Raw genomic sequence first — 18358 nt, 5'->3', positions numbered from 1 at the left:
TCAGAATAAAAATAACAACTCCTCTATCGGGCTTCCAGGCCTACATAACCTGGTGACTTTTACCTACTACAGTCTCACCTCCTACTAGTTTTCCCTTCAGTTTGGCCCCATCAGCCTCCTTCCTGTTCCTCAACCATGCCAAGCTCTCTCCCACCTTTGAACTTGCTCTTCCCTCTGCCAGGAGCACCGGGCCTGGCCACCTACCTCCCTGTGATCCTTCAGGTCTCACCTTCAATGTTACCTCCCTCGTGTGACCCTTTCTGATCACACTATCTAAAGAAGCCCCTGGGACCCATTTATTTTCTTTTAAACCTCTTTCATTGTGCAAATGACATTATTATTTTTTATCATACTCTACATGGTCCTTTTCACCATTACCTTTATTAGTGACTGGTTTCTTTGTTTCCCAAGGAGGTGTCCATGGCAGGAGGACAGGGGATTACCATGAGTTTTGCTCATGGCCGTAACTCCAGTGCCTGGCGTTAGAAGCCACAAGGCAGATGGCTACCTCATCAAAGGGACATGTCTCTCCCTGTCCCTCACTCCCAATTAGACAGCCCCCCACTCAGGGAATGCCTCTCCCTGCGCCCATGCTTACCTTCTCGGATCCATGCAAGAAGTCATTGAGGGCCTGTGGGTCACTGGAAGAGAAGAGGAAGAGACGCTGAGGAGGTAAGGAGCTGGGGAGGGGAGGGAAGGGAGGGGGTTGAGACAGAGGGCAGGGGGTGGGGAGCCCGTTACTCACCAAATCACGTCTAGTAAGCATCTCCCATCCTCATCATCCATCGCCACTGGATGGGGTGGGGTCAGGAAGAGGGCGAGGGAGACAAGGTTAGATTTTGGCAGCTTGCCTGGCCCCCTCCCTTCAGGGGAGCCCGCTAGAGGGGGTCAGAGTTTCTGTTCCCTTGAGTCCATGGGGATAGATGGGGACAAGGAATACCTCCCAGGTGCCCTCCCAGCCAGAAACCCCTGACCAGGGACAGGGTCCTTTTCCTCCCACTCCAACTCTCCCAGCACCTGATGATGATAATGATGATCTCAACCGAGACTAAGTGAGTCCTGACCATGCCTCACACACACTAAGCTAATCCTCAGGGTATCCCAGGAGGGGTCACATGGCCCGTACTTTGCAGATGAGAACTGGCGTACTTTGCAGATGAGAACTGGAGGCACCGGGAGGGTCATCCTCCGTCTCCCAGCAAGCAGGCAGCAGAGCCAGGCCTGGAACCTAGGAAGCCTGGCTCCTGAGCCCTGCTCTTCACCACCCTGCTGTCCTGCCTCCCCAGACATGAGGCGTGTGGTGGGGGTCTGTCCTACATATAAACGGGTGAAGGAGTGAGGGAGCCAGTGTAGACAAGAAGGGCTTTGTGGCTCAAGGCTCTGGGTGACCCTTGAAGATGTCTGCAATGTGTTCCCAAGGAAGGGGAGGGTGGTGGGGAAACTGAGGCAGAAGCAAGGGAGAGGGGCTCATGAGGAGGGGCGCTCTGAGTCAGAGAAGCCACCGGGGCAAGGCTGAGCCCTATGGTCTGAATGATGAGGATGAGGATGGCTAACATTTGTCAAGTGCTCGCTAGGTGCCAGGCACTGTCTGAGCACTTCAGCAATGTCAGCTTGTTCCACCCCCATAGGGAAGGGATCGTTAGTCCCAACTGACACCAGGGGAAGCAGGTGTTTTCTGTATTTATTTACCCATCCACCCTCCCATCCATCTAGCCTTCCCTCCCCTCAAACACCCCTCCAAATATTCCTCCAACCCTCCAAAACATCCCTCCCTTCCCTGCCTCCATCCATCCATCCATCCATCCACTTCTTTATCTTTCCAAACATTTCTCCAAACATCCAACCAGCCCTCAGAAACATTTAACTAGCCAACCCTCCCTCCAAAGCTTCCTCTTTCCTCCCTCTAGCCATCAGTCTCTTCCTCCCTCCATCTTTCCATCCACCTACCTACCCATCCCTCCATCCTTCCACTCATCTACTTACCCATCCTCCATCCTTCCATCCATCTACCTACCCATCCTCCATCCTTCCATCCATCTACCTACCCATCCTCCATCCTTCCATCCATCTACCTACCCATCCTCCATCCTTCCATCCATCTACCTACCCATCCCTCCATCCATCCACCCATCCCTCCATCCTTCCATCCATCTACCCACCCATCCCTCCATCCTTCCATACATCTACCTACCAATCCCTCCATCTTTCTACCCATCTACCCACCCACCCCTCCATCCTTCCATCCATCTACCCACCCATCCCTCCATCCTTCCACCCATCTACTTACCCATCTCTCCATCCATCTACCTACCCATCCCTCCATCCTTCCACTCATCTACCTACCCATCCCTCCCATCCTTCCATCCATCCACCTACTCATCCCTCCATCCATCTAGCTACCCATCCCTCCATCCTTCCATCTACTTACCCATCCCCTCCATCCTTCCATCCATCTACCCACCCATCCCTCCATCCTTCTACCCATCTACCTACCCATCCCTCCATCCTTCCATCCATCTACCTACCCATCCCTCCATCCTTCCATCCATCACCTACCCATCCCTCTATCCTTCCAAGCTTCCATCCAAGCACCCCTCCTTCCCTTCTGCCAAATACCCACACAGACCCATCCTTCCAGCCACTCATCCCTTCATTACTTCCTGCACCCTCTGCCCCCGTCTCCTCCCAATGACACACACAATACACAATGGAAAAGAAGACCTGATCCCTGAATGGTGGGAATTTACAGCTCAGGACCGTGGAGTTCCCTTACCCTCTTTTTTTGTTGGGGTAGGGGGTCCCAAACCTCACTGACGATGTGACAACTGCCACGGGTCACCATTCCCACCCAAAAACCCCACATATAAAATCTTACATGCACCCTCAGCTGGTTCACAGCCCCTCACCCTGACAGCATACTCTGAACTCCCCTAACAGGGGCCTCCTCAGTGCCACCCCCAAGTCCTCCATCCCCAGTGCTCAGTGACATTATGAAGAGCCCTGGCCAGGGACCTCCCACAGTGGGCTGGGGTGTATTTGCTGAATCAAGTTGTGAAAAATCTGATGACATACGCATGTTTCACGCCAAAACATGCATGTGGGTAAGAAATGTGACACATACTTTTCCAGGGTTCACGGATCACCCTCCCTGCAGCACAGAGACACATGCATCTCCAGAGCCCCACACGCCAATTACTCTACCTCTCAGGGGCTGGCTGTGGGGAGTGTCCCCAGGGAGGCGCCTCCCGGGCTCTCGCTGCTTAAGAAGTGGTGAGGACGTACTCTCACCACCTGCTCCACATCCCAGCCCCACCAGGCTTCCTCCCCCTGTGTCACCAGGTCCATGGCCTATGAGCCCCTTCCCTCCCCAACCCGCTCACAGAAGGCATGCAAAGGCATGGTCTGCAAAGAATCTGGAGAAAAGGGGAAAGGGGCAGAGAGAAAGATTTTGCTTGCAGCTAATGCAGAGGCAGGGTGATGGCCCAGATGACCCAGGGGGCCCAGGTGGGAGAAGAAAGAGCCAGAGATATTGCTTTGCCAGGCTCTTCCAGGAAGGAATGCTCCTTCCTCATCCAGGGGCCAAGGTGGTGCTGGGGAGGTGGAATGAGGGACGGTTGCCCCTCCAGGAATGAACAGGGATGCTTCGCTGGTTACCTGCGCTACAAACGAATCATGAAGGGAAGGAGGGGCGTGTCCACTCCAGGTCTACGCGGGGCCCCCAGCTGGGGACTTGGAAAGGGTCCTCTTGGGGGCCAGCTGTGGAGAAAATGAGAGACAGACAGTGAGTGAGAAAGTCAGAGAAAAGGAAAAAGACGTGGTCAGAGACGGACAGAGCTATGGGATGTAGGTGGGAGAGGGATGGACAAAGGAGGGGGATGGAAGAGAGACGGGAGGCTGAAAAGGCAACATTCAAGGGAAGTTTAAAAAATTTAGAATCACACAAAATGGCTGGCGCGGTGGCTCACGCCTGTAAATTCAGCACTTTGGGAAGCTGAGGCAGGAGGATCACTGGAGCTCAGGAGTTCGAGACCAGCGTGGCTAGGCAACACAGGGAGATCTTGTCTCTACAAAAAGAAAGTTTTTTGGCTGGGCATGGTCGCTTGCCTGTAGTTCCAGTTACTTGAGAGGCTGAGGCAGGAGGATCGCTTGAGCCCACGAGGTCAAGGATGCTGTGAGCTAGGATAGTGGCATTACACTCCAGCCTGGGCGACAGTGAGACGCTGTCTCAAAAATAAAAAAATCTGGCCGGGCGCGGTGGCTCACCCCTGTAATCCCAGCACTTTGGGAGGCCGAGACAGGTGGATCGCGAGGTCAGGAGATCGAGACCATCCTGGCTAACCCGGTGAAACCCGGTCTCTACTAAAAATACAAAAAATTAGCCAGGCGTGGTGGCGGGCGCCTGTAGTCCCAGCTACTCGGGAGGCTGAGGCAGGAGAATGGCGTGAACCCGGGAGGCGGAGCTTGCAGTGAGCCGAGATCGTGCCACTGCACTCCAGCCTGGGTGACAGAGTGAGACTCCATCTCAAAAAAATAAAATTAAAATAAAAATAAGAATAATTTAAATAGAACAAAACCACACTATACATACTATTATCCCATATATATACTACATATATGTAGCACATACACTATAGCATATAACATTATACTATGTCATTTACTGGCACTTCAGTATAACAAAATACAGCCAATTCTTGCTATTTGCAGTAGTGAGGTTCTAGAAAGTCACCGTGAACGCTGAGCCGCCGCTCCTGGGGAAAATACAAGGCTAGGTTCTTGCCAGGTTCTGGCCACTGTATTTTCACCCATCAATCGATACATCACCTTGACTTATATGCGTTTCTGTTTGAAGCCATCTTATTTAATCTATATTGTTGATTCATTCATATTGAACTCATGGCTAACAGGACTATAACTCCCACCTGAAGGAAGCTTCTCTAACACAGATATTTTCTCCAGAAGGCACATCACAGCCTCACTGCCCTTAGGAACACTAGATTTCTGCACCCTGCTTGTAGCCATTTTATTTTATTTTATTTTATTTATTTTTTTGTGTGTGTGAGTCTTGCTCTGTCACCCAGGCTGGAGTGCAGTGATGCGATCTCGGCTCACTGCAACCTCCGTCTCCCAGGTTCAAGTGATTTTCCTGCCTCAGCCTCCCGAGTAGCTGGGATAAGGCACCTGCCACTATACCCGGCTAAGTAGAGACAAGGTTTCACCATATTGGCCAGGCTGGTCTCAAATTCCTGACTTCAAGTGATCCACCCACCTCGGCCTCCCAGAGTGTTGGGATTACAGGAGTGAGCCACTGCGCCTGGCCTAGGAGCCATTTTAAACAGAGAAATCACCAATAAGAAGCACAAAGACAGCCGGGCGCGGTGGCTCATGCCTGTATCCTGGCACTTTGGGATGCTGAGGCGGGCAAATCACTTGAGGCCAGGAGTTCGAGACCAGCCTGGCCAACGTGGCAAAACCCTTTAGTCTCTACTAAAAATAGAAAAAATTGGCCAGGCCTGGTGGCGGGTGCCTGTAGTCGTGCCTACTCAGGAGACTGAGGCACGAAAATCATTTGAACACAGGAGGCGGAGCTTGCAGTGAGCCGAGATCGCACCACTTGCACTTCAGCCTTGGTGACAGAGCTAGACTCCGTCTCAAAAAAAAAAAAAAAAAGACTCACAAAGATGTGAAAAATGTGGCACTAAACAGATTGCAAAAACGACACTGCTTTGCAATCTGAGCTGAAACAAGACATCAGGCCCCACCTCAGCTGGGAACCTGCATGTCAGGCAGCTCAATTTTTTTGGCCACTCTACCCACTTCTGCAAATGATCAGCACCGTTTTGGGGTTACCAGTGTTCGCAAGTAGGTGAATTCGCAAATACGGGATCTGTGAAGAACAAGGACCGACTATGACAATGATAAACCACGCTGACTGCGGGCCCGCTATGTGCTGGGTGCTGGTTTAGGTACCCCACATGTACAACTCATTTGCCTTCCCTAAATCCCGAAAGGCAGGTGCTTCTGTGATCCCTACTCAGTAGATGAGGAAATAAGCTCAGCGAGGTTACTCATCTGGCCGAAATCCTGTAGCTGGTAAGGGGTCAGGCTGGGAAATTTTTTTTTTTTTTTTTTTTTTTTTTGCTTTTGTTGCCCAGACTGGAGTGCAATGACGCGATCTCGGCTCACTGCAACCTCTGCTTCCCAGGTTCAAGCGATTCTCCTACCTCAGCCTCCGGAGTAGCTGGGATTACAGGCATGCACCACCACGCCCAGCTAAATTTTTATATTTTTAGTAAAGACAGAGTTTCACTATGTCAGCCAGGCTGGTCTGAACTCCTGACCTCAGGTGATCTGTGCCCCCTTGGCCTCCCAAAGTGCTGGGATTACAGGCATGAGCCACCGCACCCCACCCAGGCTGGGATTTCAGCCCAGGCAGGCTCACTGCAGAGGCCTCGCCCTTCACCACTACCCGACAGGCGACCCTCTCCTGCTACTTCTCTCGTAGGATCTGAAACAAATACAGCAGAATGTTCAGGCACTATCGCGGGGCTGGGTGACGGGGGTGTGCGTCTCTGTTATCATTTTATGAATGCCTGGGATGCTTCGGATTGGAAAAGGAGACAAAGGGACTGGCATGGAAGGAGGAGGAAGGAACAGGAGTGGCGAGTGGCTTTCTCTCTTCCTCTCAGGTCCCAATCCCAGAAAGAGCTAGAAAGCAGATGTCGCAAGACCCTGGAACACAGGATTCTTTTCCTCTGGAATGCGGGTGCCCTGTTCCTGCCTGGCCTGAAGGTGTGCACGAGCTCCCAAGATGAAGGGTTCACGTCTGTTCATGCCTCCTCCCTGGCTCTGGTAGGTGTGGCCCAAGCTCTGTGCACGACCTACCTACCAGCAGAATTAGAGACAGGAGGGGATGCAGCTCCCGTGAGGCTTCTGCAAACCAGTCCCGAGGGTGAATTTCAAAGTGGAGGCTGCAGAGCTGTCTCTGAGGATTTTGTATTCATGTGCTTTCATTCCAATGACAACACTAAAGACATGAATAGGGCCAGGCGCTGTGGCTCACGCCTGTAATCCCAGCACTTTGGGAGGCCAAGGCAGGCGGATCACAAGGTCAGGAGATCGAGACCATTGTGTGAATGGTGAAACCCCGTCTCTACTAAAAATACAAAAAATTAGCCCGGCGTGGTGGTGGGCGCCTGTAGTCCTAGCTACTCGGGAGGCTGAGGCAGGAGAATGGCGTGAACCCGGGAGGCGGAGGTTGCAGTGAGCCGAGATCGTGCCACTGCACTCCAGCCTGGGCGACAGAGCGAGACTCCGTCTCAAAAAAAAAAAAGACATGAACGGGAACTTCCTGGGGAGAGGGAAACGGTCCGTGTTGTGACCAAGGTGTGGTTATGTGAGTGTTCAGAATTTAACAGCTCGGATTTGTGTGTTTCAACACAGGAAAATTTTACTTCAAAGAAGTAAAAAGGAGGGAGGCATGGTTAGCTCACACCTGTAATCCCAGCCAAGGCAGGGAAACTGAGGCAGGAGGATGGCTTAAACTCAGGAGTTGGAGAACCAGCCTGGGCAACACAGCAAGATCTCATCTGTACAAAAAATTTTTAAATTAGCCAGGGGGTGGTGGTGGGCACCTGTGGTCCAATCTACTCGGGAGGCTGAGGTGGGAGAATCACTTGAGCTACAGAGGCCAAGGCTGCAGTGAACCAAGATTGCACCACCACACTCCAGCCTGGGCGACAGAGTGAGACTCCATTTCAAAAAGAAAAGAAGGCCGGGCGTGGTGGCTCACACCTGTAATGCCAGCACTTTGGGAGGCCGGGGTGGGAGGATCAACTGAGGTCAGGAGTTCAAGACCAGCCTGGTCAACATGATGAAACCTTGTCTCTACTAAAATACAAAACAGCTGGGTGTGGTGGCACATGCCTGTAATCCCAGTTACTCCGCAGGCTGAGGCAGGAGAATTGCTTGAACCCAGGAGGCAGAGGCTGCAGTGAGCTGAGATTGCGCCACTGCACTCCAGCCTGGATGACAGAGCTCAAAAAAAAAAGAAGAAAAAGAAAAAGAAAAAAAGAAATTGGGCAAGGGGCTGGGGTTACTACCTGCGCATGCTCACAGCAGGAATCAAGTGCACCTTGACTGATTCTGAGGCTCCCATCCCTGGGCTGCCACTTCCCGTTCCCAGCCGTGTACCCTAAGACAAGTTACTTATCCCCTCTGTGCCTCCATTTGGGGAGGATAACACTACGTCCTCCATGGGACTGTTACATAGGAACACCTCTAATCCATGTCCTAAAGTACTTTGTAAGCAGTGTGTACGCTAGTTGTGATCATTTTAATTGCCACTGTTGATGCTATCTAATGGGGCGACTCCCAGAGCTTTTGGGCCACAGCCCAGTGAGGCTGGACAGAAGTCCCCGGCCCCACTTTGGTGCTGTTTGCCGCACATGGCCTGTGTGTGTATCTGGAAGGGTTAACAGATCTCCTGCTTCAGCCAGGTACCAGGGTTCTTTGAATCCTTCCAAACACCCTGGTATTACCCCCATTTTCCAGATGAGATAAACGCAGTGGAAAAGAGCAGTTTTGGGGGCGCTGCGGCACCTGCACTGTGTGCACCCTCACCAGGCCAGCTAGGTGTCTTGCTGCTCTCAACCCAGCAGGCAGGGGAAGCCTTTCAAGACACACATGAAGATTAAAAAAAACAAAACAACCAGCCAGACATGGTGTTGCACACCGGTAATCCCAGCTACTCAGGAGACTGAGGCAGGAGAATTGCTTGAACCCAGGAGTTCGAGGCTGCAGTGAGCTGTGATCGTGCCACTGCACTCCAGCCTGGGCAAGACAGCGAGACCCCATCCCAAAAAAAACAAAACCAAAACTTTAACATCAAATATCATACATCCGTCTGAGGGTTTGGTTGTTTACTGTGTGTCTCCTCTACCGAAATGTCCCCCAGGACAGGAACTTTTGCTTGTTTTGTCCCCTGCAAGATCCCTGGGGCTGGCACATTATGTGGCATACATTAGGAGCTCAATAAATATCTGTGGGATGAATGAATGAATTTGCAGAGGAAATTAAACAAATCCTTTCATTTATTCAAGAGGCAACCTGCTGAAATGTACATTTAGTAGGCACCTACTGTGTGTCTGGTGGGGGGTGCTGAGGACAGCAAAAGGGCAGAAGCAGACCCCATCCCTGGCTTGGGGAGCACAGCCGGTGGTTCTCAGCCAGGGAGGGTGCTGGAGACCTCTCCCCTACCCCCCACACTCAGAAACTTTTGAAACAGTGACTGAGGTTGCAGGGTGGGGAGGCGGGGGGGTGGGGGTTGAAAACTAGTATGCAGGGTTGCGGACCCAAAATTGTCACCAGCACCCTGGAGACAAGCCCTGGTGTGGCACACTGGCTTTTTAACCATCTGTCCGCTGCCCCCCACCCAGTGGGCCTGCTCCTACGGAAAGATTCTCCTTCCATGAGATGGAGTGGGCGCACTGTGTCTGTTCAGAGCAGAAGCTTCAAGAGCCATCACATAGTTCCCCTGAGTTCCAGAACAGGGCGGACATGTGGCCAGAGCCACAGCCAACCCCCAGCGGGCACACACACGAGCGAGAAGCCAGCCTCTGCCACCACGGACCACTGCGAACCGGGCCCACTCATCACTGCGGCATCACGCAGCCGAAGCTGCCTGGCACACCCTGAAGAGCCCGCATTGCCTAAGTGCTTCCGGGTACCAGCCCCTGTGCTTACTCCATACCCACCGATCCCTCCCCATCCCCACGGAAGCACTGCTGATGCACATCTTACAGGAAAAGGAGACTCGGAGGTGGTCAGGACACTTGCCCCAGATCGCACCATGGGACCAGAATTTGAACTCAGACCCTGTGATTCTGAAGACCTCACTCTTCACCACCACACTATAAAAAGCAGGAAAGGCCGGGCCTGAAAACCACAACCAGCTCCAGAGAACAGCCATGACGCAACAATGACACAGTGTCCTTCCAGAAAATTGTGTGAATTCCTCCTCCACTTGTAATGCAATCGGAGTTTTGCGCTGTCATCAGGAGCTGTGCAGAAGCCAGGCTGCTAGCAGGATACGGAATTAAAAGGGCCAGCTAAGCTCCACAAACAGGCAAATTTTAATTTCCTAATATAAATTGGAGTAACCTCAGGTTGCCTGCCAGTAATACAAAGTCTCCAGAACGATATCATTTGCTGATAAGAAGTGCAAATGATGTGGCAAAGTCTATCTGTTGCTTTTCAAAACACCATTTCCCCACCTCTCCTCCTCCGCTCGCAGAAGCCTGACTCTGTGCAGGGTTAACACTTGCCAACGCTAAGATGTAAACAAAGACTGTTCTAGGCCAGTCTTTCTCAAACTATGGGTCATGCCTTTGAAGGTTGTGAAATCAAATTAGCAGGTTGTGACCAGGAACTGCTTTAAATAATTAAAATGCATGGAATGGAATGCAATGGAAGACATTAACGTGTATCGTACATGGTAAGAGTGAGTATTTGAGAAATTGGTTTCAATAATGTGTGTGTGTGTGTGTGTGTGTGTGTGTGTACTGCGACACAAAGAAACATATTTTGGACTGTGAGTTGTGGTCAAAATAGCCTTAAAATAATTGAACTAAGCCAGAGGCATTCCTATCTCCTTTATCAGACACTCACTTTCCCAGCCTTTCTTGCAGTTAGAGTAACCACAGTTGTGCAAATAGTAAAAACCGAAGTGTACAGACAGGTTCTGCTCAGTGAGACTTTCAGGGAAAGTTTTCCTTCCAGAATACAAAGACAGAGTTTCTCCAGAAAGACAGTCTTTTGCTCCTGCTTCCAGTTTTGAATACAGTTGAGATGACTAGAGCTGTGGCAGCCATTTTGCAACCATGGGACAACAAACCTGAGGCTGAAAAGCCCACCAGCAGAGGATGGTTGATGGGAGCTGACAAAAAGACCGTGTTCTTTTTTTTCTTTTGAGACGGAGTCTCGCTCTGTCGCCCAGGCTGGAGTGCAGTGGCGCAATCTTGACTCACTGCAACCTCTGCCTCCCAGGTTCAAGTGACTCCTGCCTCAGCCTCCTGAGTAGCTGGGATTAGAGGCACGCGCCACCACACCCGGCTAATTTTTGTATTTTTAGTAGAGACAGGGTTCACCACGTTAGCCAGGCTGGTCTTGAACTCCTGACCTCTAGTGATCCACCCGCCTCAGCCTCCCAAAGTGCTGGGATTTCAGGCGTGAGCCATCGCGCCGGCCTGACTGTACTCTTCATAACTCTTCATGGGCTGCCCGCCTCCAAACTTGTTAATCCTTATGGTTTAAGCCACTATGTGGTTTCCCATTATTTGCAGACAAATACAACCTGACGCAAAAAGAGCTCCCATTTCTGGATTTTCTTTGCAACCCATGACAAGGCCTCTCACATGGGTCAAGGGCTGTTCTTTGTGGGTCACTGATTAAGAAGAGAGGTCAAACAAAATGTGAGAGGGCTGGTGGAAAGGGGATCTGAAACAAAGGCCACTGTGGTTGATTGCAAAGTGGCCAGAAATTCTCCTCCCTCGTCCCACACTCTTTGCAGCTCCTCCTATTAAGAAGTGGGGTCTATGAGTTCAGCCCTTGACCCTGGGCTGGCTTCTTGACTTGCTTTGGCCAACAGAATGTGGTGAAAGTGATGGTGTGTGATTCTTTTTTTGAGATGGAGTCTTGCTCTTGTTGCCCAGGCTGGAGTGCAGTGGCATGATCTCGGCTCACTGCAACCTCCACCTCCCGGGTTCAAGCGATTCTCCTGCCTCAGCCTCCTGAGTAGCTGGGATTACAGGTGCGTGCCACCACACCCGGCTAATTTTTGTATTTTTAGTAGAGACGGGGTTTCACCATGTTGGTCAGGCTGGTCTTGAACTGACCTCGTGATCTGCCCGCCTCGGCCTCCCAAAGTGCTGAGATTACAGGCATGAGCCAAGGAGCCTGGCCGATGGTGTGTGATTCTGAGCCTGGCACACTTCCAGTCTTTGCCCAGCTGCCAGGTGAAGAAGCCCAGGCTGGCCTGCAAGAGGATGAGAGCCACGTGCCCATCACCCCATCACCCCAGCTAACAGCCAGCCAAGCCCTAGACGCAGTCACCAGCTGTCCAACAGCTGACTACAGACACCCAGCCCAGGCCAGAAGCACCTAGCTACGCCCAGTCCAAATTCTAACCGTTGGGATCATGGTTTTCTTTTTTCTGTTTATTATTATTTTGATTTTCTGAGACAGGGTCTCGCTCTGTTGGCCAGGATGGACTGCAGTGGTGTAATCACAGCTCACTGCAGCCTTGACTTCCTGGGCTCCAGGGATCCTCCCACCTTAGTTTCCTGAAGAGCTGGGACTACAGGCGCACGCCACCACATCTGGTTAATTCTTTGCAGAGACGGGGTCCCACTATGTTGCCCAGACAGGTCTCAAATGCCTGGGCTCAAGCGATCCTCCCATCTTGACCTCCCAAAGTGCTGGGATTACAGACATGAGCCACTGTGCCCAGCCAGGGCTGTGTGTTATGTAGCGACAGCTCACTGATACAGCTCTCTCTGGGGACTTAGGAACCAAGTTTGACCCCATATCTGACTCATCCAAGTTTTATCCATCCCACCTCCCAAATCTCTCCAGTCAGTGCCCTCCTGTCCATGACCACTATTCTGGCCCAAATGTAGTAAATGTATTTCTCTCATCACCCAGCCTGGGTTCACATTTGGCTTATTCACATCTGGCTGCTCCTGCCATTAAAATACTCAAAAGCTGACCTACCGATTGGTAAATAAATGCTGCCCAAGCAGCCTCAGCTCCTCCTATATGCCTGCCCCACACTGGACACCGAGATGCCATGTGTAAACGACCATAGAAAGCCCTCCTCCCCGGCCCGGCTCCCTCTGGCCTCTGCTCCTCCCCGCAAACCCCCTTCCTCGCTGGCCACCGACTGGACCTGCCCCAACTACGAGTCCAACCTCTGCCTGGGCCACGTGGCTATGAGCCCTGGTGTTTGGGAGTCTGGGCATTTGATGGGTCAGATTCTGTCCCATGAGCCCTTGGCTACGGCCACCTCCGACTTCATCATCTTCGTCACCCCAGCCAAGGTTGCTGAATGCTTACTAAGTACTTCGTCTTTTTTTTTTTTTTTTTTTTTTTTTTGAGACGGAGTCTCGCTCAGTCACCCAGGCTGGTGTGCAGTGGCGTGATTTCAGCTCACTGCAAGCTCTGCCTCCCGGGTTCACGCCATTCTCCAGCCTCAGCCTCCTGAGTAGCTGGGACTACAGGCGCCACAACCACGCCCAGCTAATTTTTTGTTTTTGTATTTTTAGTAGAGACGGGGTTTCACTGTGTTAGCCAGGATAGTCTCAATCTCTTGACCTCGTGATCTGCCCGCCTCGGCCTCCCAAAGTGCTGGGATTAGAGGCGTGAGCCACCACGCCCGGCAAAGTGCTTCATCTTACTTCATTTCATTCTCACAGCAACACTATAAGGCAGATGCCATTATCCTCATGCCCATTACACAAATGAGGAGACTGAGGCCAAAAAGGGTTGGGTACTTGCCCAAGGTCACCCAAGAGCCAGGATTTGAACCCAGCTGAGACTCCTAAGCCTGTGGGAACTACATGATGATGCCAGCCTGGCCTTCTCTCCCTCCACCCCCCACAGCACAGGTGTACTACAACAGGTTCCCCACCTCTGCCAGTCACCTGGCCAGGTCCTCTATCCCTTTAGTTGTCCTGAAATGCCTCGAATGAGTCATTCCCGTGAACCTTGGTCAGACAGACAAATGAGGTGATGTGTTCACCTGGTACGTGGACTTAACATGCTATGACGCCTAGAAGTTAAGCTCTTAGGATGTATTTCCAAGGCCTTTGTAGTGAGTTGAATGGTGGCTCCCACCACAAAAAATATGTAAACATCCCAGAACCTGTGGATGTGGCCATCCTTATTTGGAAAAAAGGGTCTTTGTAGACATAATTAGATTAACAATGTTGAGATGAGACTGTCCTGGATTATCTGGGTAGGCTCAAAATCCTATGATAAATGTCCTCTTAACAGCAAAGGAGAAGTCACAGAAGAGCAGAAGGCCACGTGAAGAAGGAGGCAAAGCTTAATGTCACGTGGCTACGAGCCAAGGACCACCTAGAGCTCCGGGGGCTGGACCAGGCGAAGAAGGCTCTAGGCTCTTCCCTAGAGCCTCCCGAGGCAGCACAGCTCTGACAACCCCAGTGGCCCTGCTAACACCCTGATTTTGGACTTAGGGCCTCTGGAACTATACGAGAATAGTTTTCTGTTTTAAGATCCTGCATCTGTGGTATTTGTTACAGCGACAATGGGAAACTAATGTACATGTAAGTTTCTAAGACAGAGACGCATATAATACGTACAGAGTATAGAAGATATATATGTAGCCTGGGCAACACAGTGAGACCCCATCTCTACAAAAAATTTTACAAATTAGCCAGGTATGCTAGTGTGCACCTGTGGTCCCAGCTACTTGGGAAGCTGAGGTGTGAGGATTGCTTGAGCCTGGGAGGCTGAGGCTGTGGTGAGCCAAGATCATGCCACTGCACCACAGCCTGGGTGACAGAGGGAGACCCTGTCTCAAAAAAGAAAAAGAAAGAGAGAAGAGAAGAGAACGTGTGTGTGTGTGTGTGTGTGTGTGTGTGTGTGTGTGTGTATGCACCACCATGTACAGCTGCACAGGTTGTTCACTGCACAAAGGAATCCAGACAAAGGGGCAAGTGGGGCATCAAATCCAGTCCAGGTTCTGCTCACACCTATGAGCCCCAGAGAAGGGTGGCATCCACATGGAGAAAGGAGTCCCCTTTCCCAATTCATACAAAGGACACACCACAGAGTCATGCCCTCTCGGACAAAGCACCATTTTCAATTGCATGAAAAAGCCCCGTAAGAGCTGGCTGGGCCCTGGATATGTAGCCACTTGCATGATGTGTCTATTTTAAAGCTAGAAAAGGAAAACAGGGAAAAAAATGTTGATTCTTCACCCACCTCCACCCCTGTTGGGAAAGACAGAGAAAGAGCAATTTGAAGAGCAATTAAAATCTACACCATCTTTATTTTTAGTGACCTGTAGAGCTCTAAAATCATTGAATTAGTTTAACCAAATAAAGTGGGCCCCATAAAGCTTAGACTGCTCATAAAGCGACTGATGTCTAGCTCTTAAAAGCCTATTTTATACAGGTAGTTACAAACTAGAAATGTTTTGTGCGTCTTCTCTTTTCCCTTTTCACCATTTGACGCTGTTCTAAATACAGCTATAAAGCTGCAGTCTTGCCAAGAAAACCAGGTATCTCAAAAGGGTTTGGATTTTTCTCAATGCTGGCTTATGAGAAACAGGAAAAACCCTGGGAGAGGGTAAAGTACAGGCATTCGGGGTGGGTGGCGGAAATACAAAAGAAATGATTATGTTCACCGGACACAGGGACTCACACGTCATCAGGCAATGAAGCAGGCTTCGAATTCAGGGGAAAAAATGCAGCTAAGGGAAGCAAAGGGGAAAACAAACGTTCCCCAAGACGTGCACACGGGTTTGTAGACCACTGGTTCCTAATACAGATTTGAGAATCTGGGAATCAGCAGGTCCCGGTGCGGCCTGAGACTCTGCATTTCTAATGAGTTCCCAGGTGATGCTGATGCTGCTGGCACAGACCACACTCTGCGAACCACTGTTCTAGAAGCTGCTGCTGCTTTTTTTTTTTTTTTTTGAGATGAAGTCTCATTCTGTCACCCAGGCTGCAGTGCAGTGGCATGATTTCAGCTCACTGCAAACTCTGCCTCCCCGGTTCAAGCAATCCTCCCGCCTTAGCCTCAGGAGTAACTGGGATTATAGGCACTTGCCACCACGCCTGGCGAACTCCTGACCTCAAGTCATCTGCCCGCCTCAGCCTCCCAAAGTGTTGGGATTACAGGCATGAGCCACCACGCCCAGCCTAGAAGCTTCTGTCTCTTTAGTTTTCCTTCTGGGGTTCTTGTTCTTGTATCAAACACAAGCCACCAGTTCCTGGTCAAGGTCCAGGCCCCTGACCAAGTGGTCCCACTGAGTCTTCTCTGAGGCTCAGGAAGGCTAATTTAGAAGTTGCCCAGGGTCTGATAAACACTTCCAGCCCCAACATCCTGGTCAACAGAGGACAGACCATAGTGAGTGCAGACCCCTGCTCCTTGGCCAGAAACTTTCTTCCTCAGACTCCCTTGCAGCTCAGAATGGATATGGGAAAGTTTTCACATTTGGCTAAAAAGGCAGAATCTTGTCTTGGGAAGACTGTTTGCTCCCTCTCCTTCTTTTTGCTTGAAAGACTGCTGTGAATATAATGACAATGACTGGTGCCGCAGCAGCCATTATGCATTCCTGAGGGGAAGGTCAAGAGAATCAGAGGTTCCCTAGCAAAACAGACTCAGGGAAAAAAAAAAAACGAGAGAGAGAGAGTATAAGAGGGACACTGACCTACTGGCCTGACAATCCTCAGCTGCCAAACATCCCTGGAATGGCCTTCTCCTAGACATCTTGTCCCAGAAGAGAATTAAAGCCTGGATTAAGTAAAGTTAAATATATACCAACTCTATGACCCAACAATGTCACGCCAAGGTATTTACTCAAGGGAGGTGAAAAGTATGTCCACAAAAGCACCTGTACAAAAATTTTCACAGCAGCTGGGCATGGTGGCTCATGCCTGTAATCCCAGCACTTTGGGAGGCCGAGGCGGGCGGATCACAAGGTCAGGAGATCGAGACCATCCTGGCTAACACAGTGAAACTCCGTCTTTACTAAAAGTACAAAATATTAGCCGGGAGTGGTGGTGGGTACCTGTAGTCCCAGCTACTTGGGAGGCTGAGGCAGGAGAATGCCATGAACCTGGGAGGCAGAGCTTGCAGTGAGCCGAAATCATGCCACTGCACTCCAGCCTGGGCGACAGAGCAAGACTCCATCTCAAAAAAAAAAAAAAAAAATTTCACAGCAGCCTTATTCATAAAAGCCCCTAACTGTAAATGGCACAGACAGCCATCAACAGGTAAATGAATACACTGTTACATCCACAGGACAGAATACAGTTTGGCAGTAAAAGGGAATGAAGGACTTCTACAGCAACAATACAAATGAGTCTTAAATGGATCATGCTGAGCAAAGGAAGCCTGGCACAAAAGTCTACACACTGTGTGAGTCCATTTGTGCAAAGATCTAGAACATGGGCCTGGCGCAGTGGCTCACGCCTGTAATCCCAGCACTTTGGGAGGCCAAGGCAGGCGGATCACTAGGTTGGGAGATCGAGACCATCCTGGCTCTACTAAACTCTGTCTCTACTAAAAATACAAAAAATTAGCTGGGCGTGGTGGTGGGCACCTGTAGTCCCAGCTACTCGGGAGGCTGAGGCAGGAGAATTTCTTGAACCCGGGAGGTGGAGGTTGCAGTGAGCCGAGATCGCCGCACTGCACTCCAGCCTGGGCGACAGAGCAAGACTCCGTCTTAAAAAAAAAACCAAACAAATCTACAATATCCAGAACTGATTTATAGTGGGGGAAAAATATCAGACGTGTGGCCGCTTCAAGGGAGGGATGCAGGAATGACTGGGAAAGGCTATAAGGGAGCCTGCTCAGATGATGGACGTGTTCTCTAGCTAGAGCTGAGTGATGCTTACACAGGTAGTATTTGTCAGAACTCATCAAGCTGCGCACTTCAGTTTTGTGCATTTTACTGCACATAAATTAGAACCCAGTAAAGCACCCCTAGCATGTAGAAAAAAAACCCCTGTGCAATTGATTGTTATTCCAGGTGGCTGTGTTCTATATATTACAGAATCTAAAAAGTGACTGTGAACATTGGATTAGCAAATACTTAGACATTAACCATGTCTCCTGGGGGAAATACAAAGTTAGGTTCCTGAAAGCCTCTGGCCACAATGCTTTCACCAACCAATATAAAACCTTGGCTTATGTGTGTTTCTGTTTGAAGACACCTTATTTAATGTATAGTTTTGATTCATTAACACTGAGCCTCACATCAGCAGCACCCTAACTTGTGCTGAATGCAGTTTCTCTAATACGTGTATTTTCTCTGAAAGGCACGTCACAGCCTTCTCATTGTTTTTTTGAGATAGGGTCTCACTGTTGCCCAGGCTGGGGTGCAGTGGTATGAAAAGAACTCACGGCAGCCTTGGCCTTCCAGGCTCATGTGGTCCTCCTAGGTGTGCGCCATCACGCTTGGCTAATTCTAAAATTTACTTATTTATTCAGAGTGTGTGTGTGTGTGTGTGTGTGTGTGTGTGTGTGTGTCGAGACAGGATCTCACCATGTTCCCCAGGCTGGTCTCGACCTCCTGGGTTCAAGCGATTCTCCCACCTTGGCCTCC

The 18358-nt window shown here is 50.5% G+C and overlaps 1 protein-coding gene across 4 annotated transcripts in view; it reads right to left on the bottom strand.

The window, feature by feature from the left end:
• BICRA (BRD4 interacting chromatin remodeling complex associated protein) overlaps positions 1–18358 on the bottom strand; it is a 97943-nt gene that overhangs the window by 28829 nt on the left and 50756 nt on the right. For all 4 annotated transcript variants that reach the window (XM_003316479.5, XM_009435940.4, XM_009435938.5 and 1 more), the window contains exons 2-4: positions 3655–3756; positions 746–791; positions 599–641 (exon numbers count right to left, since the gene is read on the bottom strand). In XM_003316479.5, coding sequence (XP_003316527.1) covers positions 599–641; positions 746–786 — 84 coding nt within the window. In that variant the 5' untranslated portion in view covers positions 787–791; positions 3655–3756. The remainder of the gene's footprint in view (positions 1–598; positions 642–745; positions 792–3654; positions 3757–18358) is intronic.

The sequence above is a fragment of the Pan troglodytes genome, chromosome 20, assembly GCF_028858775.2.
Source record: "Pan troglodytes isolate AG18354 chromosome 20, NHGRI_mPanTro3-v2.0_pri, whole genome shotgun sequence".
NCBI classification, from domain to species: Eukaryota; Metazoa; Chordata; class Mammalia; order Primates; family Hominidae; genus Pan; species Pan troglodytes.
The sequence above is the reverse complement of the archived record's forward strand: the minus strand, read 5'-3'. Positions and strand labels throughout refer to the sequence as shown.